A 12,221-nucleotide genomic window follows, 5' to 3' on the forward strand; every position below is an offset into this window, starting at 1 on the left:
AACTTAGAGAACTTAGCTTCTTCCAGATTGGGGGTGGGGGTGATGCATGTAGCCAATCAGAGCAAAAGCAGGGTGGTAGGAAACCAATGGGGAGTAGCCATGGAAATGACTTTGGCTGTGATATCAGTTGGCAGCGCTGTCCCTGGCAAACGGCCGCTGTGCTGAGCACACTTCTTTGGGATTTTGAGCGCCTTCACCTTGACTTTGACTCTGAACCAGCGGAGGCTTGGAAGGACCTATCTATCTCTTGGCTTGGTAGTTTGGAGAAGACCTTGACTGGAGGGTCATTCACATGTGGGGATAGGAGGGTTTTAAGATGCCACGGACCTCAAGGGCCATGTGAGGGACAGGTGAAATGGTTGGAAGATGCAGAGTTTTGAATCTACTTTAAGGACCAAATGAGGGACCAATGATAACTTTAAATGATTTTGGGGTCCCTTTAGGAACCTCTGGAAGTTTTTAGGTTAAGGCTAGCTGCAAGGGAAAAGAGCACAGCACAATTCCTTTTTAGGGTCACAACATAAATTTGCACAGCTCTGACCTCTACAAAGGCTGCAGCTGAGGCGGGGTGCTGGGGGCTGAAATCGGGCTTGCTGTTTTGTGCCAAGCACTTGCCTGAGTCGGGCATCATTGCTGTAAGAAAAAATGGGCTTTTTGTAATCCAATCAATGGCACCCTATGATCAAATTTCAACCTTTTTCTGTGTGTTTTTAGATTTAACACCCCCTTCCTCATTCCCAACTGTAACTACTGCGACTCTACTCTGACCTCATCCCCATTTGCCATTTGAATTTGAGGAAGGATGAAAGAGGAAAATGGATTTTGGGTTGGAGCAGTAAGATGGAATTTTAGAATGATTTGTGCCCATGGAGAACAAGGAATATAACATTTATCTTGGTTCCTTCCACTTTTTTTTATATGGTGCTGGAGATGGAACCCAGAGGCTTTCTACTTTTAGGCTATACTCCCAGACCTATTTTGTATTTTATTTGGAAACAGAGTCTCACTAAGTTGCTGAGAGCCTCACTAAATAGCTGAGGCTGGCTTTGAACCTGCGTGATGCTCCTGTCTCAGCCTCCCAAGTACTGGGATCATAAGCATGCATCACCATGCCTAGCATTCCTTCTACTTTTTAAAGAGTTCAGCTCATCAAATATTTATGGAGATCTTACCTTGTGCCACATACTGTGTGCACAGGCTAACAAAAGTCAGTGTGACCAGGCATGGTGGCTCATGCTCATAATTCCAGTACTTGGAAGGCTGAGACTGGAGGATTGCAGGTTTCTGACCAGCCTTAACAACTTAGCGAGGCCCTCCACAACTTAGGGAGACCCTGTTTCTAAATAAAAGAATAAAAAATAGGGCTGGCGGTAGAATGCCCTTAGGTTCAATCCCCAGTACTGAAAAAAAAAAGTCAGCATACAGCCTTGGACTTTAAGAAACTCACTGTTCAGAGGGGAAAGCAAACACTATTACCCTATTGAGAGAGAGAAAGTACATTTACCAATACACCTCCTCTCCCATATATAGATATGTAGTAGAAAAAGGAAGCAGTACCTCTGTGAGTGTCAGTGTACCTATACAATGTTCATGGAACAAGAGGTAGAATTAATGTGTGCCCTGTGACAAGAAGAAGAGCGCTCAGGTCTGAGAGTGGTATCGTCTTAGGTGGAAGGAGCCTGAGTGAATAGGGGTCTTGGCAAGCCTCATGCTCTTTTTTTTTGCATTCCATTACAGGTCAGTCTGCAATAGCAAAAGTGTTCATGATAGCATATGTGAACCCATCACATTAGGTCTGGAAAAGCAATGGACCAGTGGAATTCTTCCTTTTGGTTACAAAAAGATAATAACAATCCTGATGATCTGTGTGGGAGGCCGGCTTACTACCTGGTCGTTAAGGAACACTTTGCAATGCTAGTATGCGCTATTATTGTGTTGGGAGGTAGGTGCCTGTTTGAGAGACTCCTCTCTCCTCTGCCCCTTGAGCCTTTTCTAACTTTGTGTAGAAAGTAATCACAACTGTGGCAAAGGATGCCCCTGGGTCTAATCCTCAATGCCCCCCCCAAAAAAAAGAAAAATAAACCATCAAGATGTGAATGAATACTGTCAACCCAACATCATTTCAATTGTGTGTGTGTGTGTGTGTGTGTGTGTGTGTGTGTGTTAGAAATTGAACCTCTGCGCTATATCCCCAGCATATTTGGGGGAAGGGAGGGTGGACAGGGTCTTAGGTTGCTAAGAGTCTTTGCCAAATTGCTGAGGCTGGCTTTGTGCCTGCCATCCTCCTGTCTCAGCCTCCCAACTATTTGGATTACAGATGTGCACCACCACATCCTGCTTCATTCAGTTTTAAGTAGCGTGTATGTATGTTCAGTAACATTTGCTCAACATGGCAGGGGGTGTAGCTTGGAGGTAGAATGCCTCTGGGTTCAACGTACTAAGCACAGGAGAAGAGGGAGACAGTCTCTGATCTCATAGGGGGAGGCAGGCAGGCAAACAGATAATCAGGATGCAGTGTGGTAAGTTTTACCATGAATGGACTGTCGAGGTGCTCTGGAACTGAGGGGGCTAGAGAACCTTACACGGCCTGCCTGGCCAGCCCGAACCTCACGTAAGTATTTGGGGAGGCAGAGTGGACACATAGAGAGTCCAGACATACAGTTCAGACCTTACATAGGTGATGGCATTAATTTTGTACATTTTATTATCGCTTTTGGTGTGATTTTTTACCCCCCGCCCCCCGAAGGAAATTAGGAAGGCTTCACAAATAAGGGCCTCTTAAATGATGATCAAGAATTTAGCAGGCTAGGTGTGGTGATGGACATCTGTAATCCTAGTACTTGGGAGGCTGAGACAGGAAAATTGCAGGTTGCAGGACAGCCTCAGCAATGCAGTAGAACTCTCAGCATGCTAGCAAGACCCTCCTTCAAAATGAAAAATAAAAAGAGTTGGGAGTGTAGTTTGTAGGCAGAATGCTCCTGGGTTCAGTCCCCAGAACCAGAGGAAAGGAAAAAAGGATTCAATAGATCTAGTGAATGGTTTTCAGGCAGATAAAGTAACATAGTCAATAACAGAGGTATGTGATTCTACAATTCAACTCTAGTGATTAAAGTTTCTAGGTCTCCGAAAAAAAAAAATTGTACTGGGGATTTTTTTTTTTTTTTGGTGGTACTGGGGTTCCTGGAAGCCCTTCTACCTCTGGGCTACACTCCCAGACCTATTTTTTTATATTTTTATTTAGAAAAAGGGTCTCCTAAGCCAGCGCACGCGGCTGGCTTCGAACCTGTGCGATCCTCCTGTCTCCGCCTCCCAAGCGCGGGGATGACAAGCGTGTGCCACCACGCCCGGCTGTACTGGGGATTTAACTGAGAGGCATTCTACCTCCAAGTCACACCCTCAGCCCTATTTTCTTTTAATTCTGAAACATGTAAGAAACAATTCATTTGAGCAAAATGTCATCTGCTCAAAAATCCTTTCTGGGATTAGGAAGACTATTAAGGAACAAATAATGAAACAACACATAAACAATGTCTTTGGTTTTTCCTCTTGTATCCAGGAGTGAAATGCTTTCTCTGGGGGTCATTAGGTTACTTACTACTGACCTTGGACCCTTTCGGTATCAACAGGGTCCTTAATAATCACGAGTTCCACCAGCTCTAAGTACATTATGAATACATAGAGACAGATGGTCCAGCAGTAAAGACCTGTGCAGAAATAGTGTGGAAAACATTTGTTATCTGGCCTGAGACATAGAAAGCATTCAATAAATATTAGCTGACAGCCGGGAGACACAAAATACAGAACCTGGGAATCCAATTAGTCTTTTCCGATGCCTAAATTACTCATATTACTTCATTCCCTGCCTCTGGAGGAAATACAAGGAATAATCTTGGACATAGTAGTTCATCCTCCCTCCCCCTTTCTCTCTCTTTCTTGTACTAGGAATTGAACCTAGGGGCATTCTACCTCTGAGCTACACCCACAGCCCTCTTTATATTTTATTTTCGCTAAGATGCTGATTGTCTTGCTACATGGCTGAGGCTGGCTTCAAACCTACAATCCTCCTATTTCAGCTTCCCAAGTCCTGAGATTACAGGTGTGTACCGCTACACACACCTGGCTCTTTATTATTATTATTTATTAATCTCAGGGACATTCTACTACTGAGCTACACCCTCAGCCCTATTTTTTTTGTTTTGTTTTGAAACAGAGCCTCGCTAGACAGCTGAGAGTCTCTGTAAATTGTTGAGGCTGTCCTCGAACCTGAGATCCTCCTGTCTCAACCCCTAAGCACTGGGGTTACAGGCTCAGACTAGGTTTCAAGGACAAGAAATGCAGATAGGGATTAACAAGCACCCTTTGGTGTTGTTTGGAGAAGGAAGTTTTCTTTAAGGTTAGAGACAGTTGAAGGTATTTCAGCTTTTTAGGAACATCATAGAATGTCTGTTGTGGTAGCTTGGAGTAATTAATAAGATGAACTACATAGATATGAAAATTGGCCTTTCCTTACTTCTAGCCATCAGACGCATCAGTAAGATCCCCACACAGGGGTCTTCACGTGTCACTGGGAGGGAGAAGGTGGGCACAGGGCAGGCTGTGACGCTTCAGGATTTTCCAGTTCCACTTGTGAGCGATGATTTATTGTGTCTCATACTGAACTGGCATCATACTGAACTGGCATCATACTGAACTGGCATCATACTGAACTGGGGGCATCTGTAACGACCGGCAACTGTTCACCCACGATAATGTGACACTCAGGAGAAGCTGAAATTAACTAGATAGAGTAATTATTAAATTTTTTGAGACCATAAATTAGCACTATTTTTCTCTTTCAATAAGATTATATATATATTTGTGGGGGGGGTACTGGGGATGGAACCCAAGGGGTGTTCTACCTCTGAGCTACAACTCCTGCCTTTTTATTTCTTTATTTTGAAACAGTCTCACTAAGTTGCAGAGGGCCTAAGTTGCTGAGGATGCTGCAAATCTGCAATCCTCCTGTCTCAGCCTCCCAAGTATGGGGATTATAGATGTGTGTCACCATGCCCGGTTTAAGGCTTATATTTTTAATTGATACATGATATGTGTACATATTTATGAAGTATACTATAATTCAATAACATGTATACAATGTATAATGATTAAATAAGGACAATTAGCTTATCAACTAAGTTGCACATACTTGATATGTTTTAGGGTTTTTGAAGATGTTTATGAAGAATTCTGAAGTTGTTGTCATGACAATTCTTTCTGTGTCAGGATTTGTGACAGGACAACTAGCCTTCTATTTTATTGAGGTACTATACACTTAATAAATTAGAGAATAAAGGACAAATACCAGAAGCAAGGGCCATTCTTATCTAATCGCCAAATGTTTATTTTTATGTGAACGGCCATTTGAAAAATTTTATCTGGTTTTAAATATTTTGCAAATGATAAAACACACAATAAAGGAGACATAAATTAGGCAAACTTAAACCAGTCGTTTGCATGTGAGGGAAACTCATTACATCTGCTTTGTAGCCTTGCTCAGGTGTCTTTTCCTTTTGATAACAGGGATTGAACCCAGGGACATTCTATCTTCCGGTGATGCCCTAAGTCTTATGTGCTATTTTTTATTTTGGAACATGGTCTCACATGGAACATATATACATACACATATTTATGTATAAACTACACACACATAACACACACACATATCCCATTTGTACAGTTAGATTGAAAAATCTTCCCCTGAACCCCTGAGATTGACCTTGTAGATGATGGTTCATTATTTGCAAATTGGAGTATTCTAAAATTTATGTTGGTTGACATTGGCCTAGTTTTGTTCTTTTTCTTTTTTGAAATACTAGGGATTGAACCCAGGGGCATTCTACCTTTAAGCTACACCCCCAGCCCTATTATTAACTGTTTTGAAACAGGGTCTCACTAAGTACTGAGGCTGGCCATGAACCCGAGATCCTCCTGTCTCAGCCTCCCAAATACTAGGATTGCAAGCGTGTACCACCACACCTGGCTAACATGGGCCCGATTTCTAATATTTGAAAAGGGCAGCACACTAATTTCTTGTTTTCTATTGTTACTTTAGGTGCACCAAATTGTCTACCCTCTTCTAAGAACGCCAAGTTTTTCGCTGTATTCTTATTTTTTGCCTTTAATCGTATTTGTGGCTGCTTTGGATGTAGATTTTTATATACTCAAGAACATATTTTGGCAGGTAAGACATAGTTTAAGACAAGTTGAAGTCAGTCCTTTCTTAATTGGGTGGACAGAGAGCGTTGACTTTATGTAGAAGGAAAGCTGCACATTTCATGTGTTTGGCTCTTACCCTCTTCGTTCTGTAGAACCACTAATTAAAGAGAGTTGGGAACGCTACCCACAGTAGTCGAGGTGGATTATTATTACAGCCGCAAAAAGAAAGAAATGCTGTGACTTGTGTCAAGATGGACAGAACTGGAGGTCGTTTGTTAAATGAAATAAGCCAGGCCCAGAGAGACAAATATCGTGAGCTCTCTCATACATAGGAATAATAATAATAAAAAAAGATCAGGAAGTAGAGAATAGAATAGTGGTTACCAGTGCCCAGGAAAGGAAATGAGAAGCGGGGACAGAAGAAGGATTGGTTAATGGTCATAAGATTATAGTGTGACTATAATGAACAATACTTTATTATACACTTCAAAATAACCAGAAGAGAGGATTTTGTATGGCTCCATCACAAAGAAACAATAAACACTTGAGGAGGTGAATGTTGATTTACCCGATTTGCTCACTACCCACTGTGTACTTAGTCCTCATAAATGTGTACAATTATTATGTGTCAATTAAGAATAATAAAATGAAACAGATAGCCGGGCGTGGTGGCACACGCTTGTAATCCCCACGCTTGGGAGGCAGAGACAGGAGGATCGCGCAGGTTCGAAGCCAGCCACGCTGGTTTAAGAGACCCTGTTTCCAAATGAAAAAGTAAAAAATAGGTCTGGGAGTGTAGCCCGGAGGTAGAAGGGCTTCCAGGAACCCCAGCACCACCACCAAAATAAATAAATAAATAAATAAACATATATCGCCAAGATCTGACTTCAGAGTCAGATCCTCAGGGATATAAGTGGATGCAGTCATGCCCTCTTCCCAGGTCTTGCTAACTGGGTTGATCAGCGTCTGTATGGCCTTTGTCGTCGTTGGCTACGTGGTTGTGAAGTTAAATGAGAACGCTTGGGACCTGCAGTCTTGCCTGTTCTTCAGCATCACCCTGGGCATCATTGATCCTTTCCATTCTGTGAACTCCCTGAAAACTATTGGTGAGTTGGATTCCTTCCTTCCTTCCTTCCTTCCTTCCTTCCTTCCTTCCTTCCTTCCTTCCTGTGATGAGGACACAGTATTTCTCTTGATTATATTTTTCTGAAGATTAGAATATATTTTATTTTTACTAGAGTAAAGATGCTTTATTTTTGAAGTCAGAATATTGTAATGATACATGCATATCCATGTTTAGAGCAGCACAATTCCCAATAGCCAAATTATGGAACTAGCCTAGGTGTCCATCAACAGATGGATGGATTGTGAAACTGATTATCTACATATAGTATAATTTATGCACCCATTGAGTAGGAATGCGTGTTTTTTTCCTTGGGAGTAGAGTGCTGAAAGCCTTGAAGGAGACAGTGCAGATAAGACATTCCCTGAGTACCTGAGATCCATAGCAGCCATTACAGCCTCAAAAGGTATTTTCCAGGGGAAAAATATAACCTTTCTAGAAAATGAAAAGTGATCTTCTTATTCTGTGCCTCTAAATTCTAAGCTATAAAAAGATTCTGAGTTGGGAGTTTGTTTACCAACGCACAGAGAAGAGAGGGCACTGTTGAAATTTGCCTACGATCGTACCGCCACACTTACTGTATTTCGTATTCCCCTTTCCAGGCATTTCTAAAGTATACATCGATATCGTCAGAGGAGAGTCACTGATCATCTGTAGTGTCACATGCATCTTTTTTGGAATTTTTCGGGGCCCTTCGATCCACGTTAAGATTTTTACAGGCAAGAACCTTTCAGGGTCCCTAAACTTTCTAAAATCATTCCCACTGAAACTAAGATACAGTCAAGATGTCTTTGCTTCTCTTCTTTTTTTTTTATTTTTTTATCTTTTGTGGTACTGGGAATGGAACCCAGGGGCTTTTCTTCCTCTGGGCTATACTCTCAGACCTATTTTATATTTTATATGGAAACAGGGTCTCACTAAGTTGCCGAGAGCCTCACTAAGTAGCAGAGGCTGGCTTCGAACCTGCGCGATCCTCCTGTCTCCGCCTCCCAAGCACGGGGATCACAAGCGTGCGCCTCCACGCCCGGCTCTTGCTTCTCTTCTTATACCTTATTCTTGGACCATTTTAAAATAATGTATCAGGTCACAAAAGAATGCTCATTCATGCATTTTCTTGAACACTAAAGGGCAAAGAAAGTTAAAGTTAAAAAAATTATTTAATCTGAGTGTTTCACATGTTAAGAATTAGTTTGGCCAGGCGTAGTGGCACACACCTGTCATCCCAGTAATTGGGAGGCTGAGACAGGAGGACCACAGGTTCGAGGACAGCTTCAGCAATTTAGTGAGATGCTTAGCAACTTAATGAGACCCTGTTTTAAAATAATAAATAAATAAATAAATAATAAATAAAGCTGGGGTGTATCTCAGAGGTAGAATGAATGCTCTTGTTTCAATCTCCAGCAACAGCTCCCCCAACACACACACACACACACACACACACACACACACACACACACACACACTGGCTTGAGAGCTCTGTATGGTGGCTCATGTCTGTGATCCCAGAACTTGGGAGGGTGAGATGGGAGGATCGCAAGTTTGAGGCCAGCCTGGACAACATTGCAAGCCTTAAAAAAAAAAAAAAAAAAAAGCTGGGCGTGGTGGCGCACGCTTGTAATCCCCGCACTTGGGAGGAGGAGACAGGAGGATCACACAGGTTCGAAGCCAGCCTTGCTAGTTTAAGAGACCCAGTTTCCACATAAAAAAGTATAAAATATAAAATCTGGGAGTGTAACCCGTGGGAGTGTAGCCCAGAGGTAGAAGGGCTTCCAGGAACCCCAGTACCACCAAAAAATAAAAAAATAAAAAAAATAAATAAAAATAAAGGCTGGGTTGTAGCTCAGAGGCAGAACACTCCTGGGTTTAATCTCCAGTAGCACAAACACACGCAAAAAAAAAAAAAAAAGTAAAAGAGAAATTGGGGTGGTCCTCTATTTGGGTCTGAAGTTAGAGGAAGACTCATTCCAGCAGTGCTGGGGAGACAGGTCCTGGAAGTGCAGCAGCCAACTCTGTGTGTCTGAGGATCACCGCAGCACGGGACAAGTGGCCTCGCTTGATTCTTCTCTCTAGTAAGAAGAAAGGGGAGAAAGAAATCCTGACGCGAGGGGAAGGTGTCCCCCGACCGTGAGTCCTGATGGCCGCAGGATGAGGGTGGTGCTGAAGGAGCAAGAAGTCGGGGGGATGAAGGGGCCGTGCCCGGCGTGGCTCAGTGAGGCGTGGTGGCATCGGGCGGCTCGAGTCTACTCACTGGAGGCTTGGCTATTTAGGACTTCCTTGGTGCTCACCCACTTACTGCCACGAGAGCCTCCAGTTACTGTAGCTAATGAAAGCTCCAGTCTCCATTTCTCAAAAGCCTCCTGGGCTTGGGGCAGCAGGTTGGCAGGGCTCCTAGGTATGACTGTTTGGTCCTGACAAAGTTGGTGTGTGTGTGTGTGTGTGTGTGTGTGTGTGTGGTCCTGGGGATGGGACCCAGGGGTTTTCTACCTCTGGGATACACTCCCAGACCTATTTTCTATTTTATTTGGAAACAGGGTCTCACTAGGTTGCTGAGAGCCTCACTAAGTAGCTGAGGCTGGTTTCGAACCTGCACGATCCTCTGTCTCAGCCTCCCAAGCACTGGGATTACAAGCGTGTGCCACCACACCTGGATCTTGACATAATTTTAAACATTTCAATTTCTCTTTTCTGTGTGTGTGTGTGTGTGTGTGTGTGTGTTACTGGAGATTGAACCCAGGATACTCTCCTGCCAAGCTGTAACTCTAGCTGTTTTTATTTTTGTGGCTTTTTTCTGTACTTGAAGTTGGATCCAGGGGCAATCTATCTCCAGGCGATACACCCAGCTCTATTTTATTTTTTATTTGGAAACAGGGTCTTGGAGAGCCTCACTAGGTTGCCGAGGCTGACTTTGAACCTGTAATCCTTCTGTCTCAGCCTCCCATGTACTGGGATTACAAGTGTGTGCCCCCACGCCCAGCTCTACTTTTGTGTTTTGAAACAGGGTCTCACTAGGCTGCTGAGGGTTTTGCTAAGTTGCTGAGGCTGGTCTTGAACTTTCAATTGTCCGGTTACTGAGATTTCAGGCGTGCACCACCACGCCTGATGCTGGGGATTGACTCTACAGCTTCATGCCTACCAGGCATGGGAGAGGTCTTTCCAGCTCACTGGCCTTGAATTCAGTGGAAGTTAACTGAGGAGGCCAATGAAAGTTGAAAGGGTGGCCCTTTCCTGAGTCTAGGAGGTATAAAGGGAGAGGGAGAATTCGAGCATATTTCCACCTGGGAGAGAAGCTGAGCGTTGGGAAAACTGCAGGTGAAGAGCTGCCACCCAGCAGCATCCCCAGCCCTGCTCGTCTTGTCTGGTTGCTCAGTCTCCAGTTTGTTCCGGGGTTTTCACATCTGTGAGTCTTGTTTAATTCCCGAGTACATTTTATTTTATTTTTGGTACTGGGGATGGAACTCAGGGGCATTCTACTTCTGAGCTGCACTCTCAGCACTTTTTATTTATTTTAATTTTATTTTGAAAACAGGGTTGCCGGGCATGGTGGCGCACGCTTGTAATCCCAGCATTTGAGAGGCCGAGACCGGAGGATCCTGGTTTGCGGACAGCCTCGGCATCCTCAGCTGCTTAGTGAGGCCCTCCGCAACTTAGTGAGGCCCTGTTTCAAAATAAAGAATTAAAAAATCAGGCAGGGGGTATAGCTTGGAGGTCGAATGCCCCTGAGTTCCATTCCCAGACCTACAAAAAAAAAAAAGAAAAGAAAAGAAAGAAAAAAGAAAACAGAGTCTGTCTAAGTTGCTAAGTTGCTGAGGCTGGTCTCAAACTTGCAATCCTCCAGTCTCAGCCTCCCTAGTACTGGGACTACAGATGTGCGACGCCATGCCCAGCTCCCTGAGGACGTTTGAATCTCCTGTCCCTGGACCAGTAAGCCTCAGCTGCAGCCCCGAGGAGCTTCTTTAGCATGCTTCACTGGGACGCTCTCATCTGCTCATGGACAAGGGCCCCTTCAAGGTCTCTGAGCAAAGCAACATCGATGAAAGAAACCAAACTTACAGCTCGACTTTTTGTTTTTTACTTTCCTTCTCTCTCCCCTCCTTTTTTTTTTTTTTAAAGAGTTACAACTACTTTTGAGACTCAGCTTGGACATTTTTGGAAGCATAGTATTTGGATATTGGTGCGCAAGAGTCATTCAGTTTATCCTGACGGACCTGTTCAGCAATACATTGACGAATGTCATCCTCTGCTTTTCGATGGTGTACATGACTTTCTACATTGGTAAGGCAGAGACAGATCCCAAAGACACTGTGTCAAGGTCGAGTCTACGCACCTGGATTTTTGCCCCCATCTGGGTTCAGGCTCTTTCTCCCCAACAACTCCGCCTTTGCGTGGCCCCGATGTACTGTCATACTGTTCTCCTGTCACCTCGAGCTCTTCCTTGGTCTCTCTATTTTTTTGGCACTTTGGATCGATCCCAGGGGCATTCTCCTTCCAAGCTACAACCCCAATCATTTTAATTTTTTTATTTGGAAACAGGGTCTCATTAAGCTTCTGAGACTGGCCTCCAACCTGCAATCCTCCTGCTTCAGCCTCCCAAGTGCTGGGGTCACAGGCGTACACTTCCAGGCCTCTTTAACCCCCTTTTCACAACTCCATGTTCTTTTCTTTTTGCCCTCATCTCTTTGAACTCTACCCTTTGATCTCACTGGCTATCCCCCTGAAGAGGAACCAACACTGCGATCATCCCTGCTCTAAGCCTGAGCAGCCATGGGCAAAATGGCAAATGCTTTTGAGATTTTTTTCTAGGTCACCAGCCTTGTGAGCCTCCACTAAACTGAGCAGGCTGCTGAAATGGCCCTTTCTTGAGTCGAGGAGGCATGACAGGAGAGGGACAAGTCGTGCATCTTTA

The 12,221-nt window shown here is 43.9% G+C and overlaps 1 protein-coding gene across 1 annotated transcript in view; it reads left to right on the forward strand.

The window, feature by feature from the left end:
* Positions 1 to 4,473: 4,473 nt before the first annotated feature.
* SLC9C2 (solute carrier family 9 member C2 (putative)) overlaps positions 4,474 to 12,221 on the forward strand; it is a gene marked incomplete at both ends in the record, with an annotated part of 61,997 nt that continues 54,249 nt past the window's right edge. Inside the window, 6 exons of the mRNA XM_080698779.1 lie at positions 4,474 to 4,531; positions 5,200 to 5,300; positions 6,092 to 6,220; positions 7,136 to 7,301; positions 7,921 to 8,037; positions 11,423 to 11,590. Coding sequence (XP_080554905.1) covers positions 4,474 to 4,531; positions 5,200 to 5,300; positions 6,092 to 6,220; positions 7,136 to 7,301; positions 7,921 to 8,037; positions 11,423 to 11,590 — 739 coding nt within the window. The remainder of the gene's footprint in view (positions 4,532 to 5,199; positions 5,301 to 6,091; positions 6,221 to 7,135; positions 7,302 to 7,920; positions 8,038 to 11,422; positions 11,591 to 12,221) is intronic.

Source organism: Muscardinus avellanarius, assembly GCF_963383645.1.
Source record: "Muscardinus avellanarius genome assembly, chromosome: 7".
NCBI lineage: Eukaryota > Metazoa > Chordata > Mammalia > Rodentia > Gliridae > Muscardinus > Muscardinus avellanarius.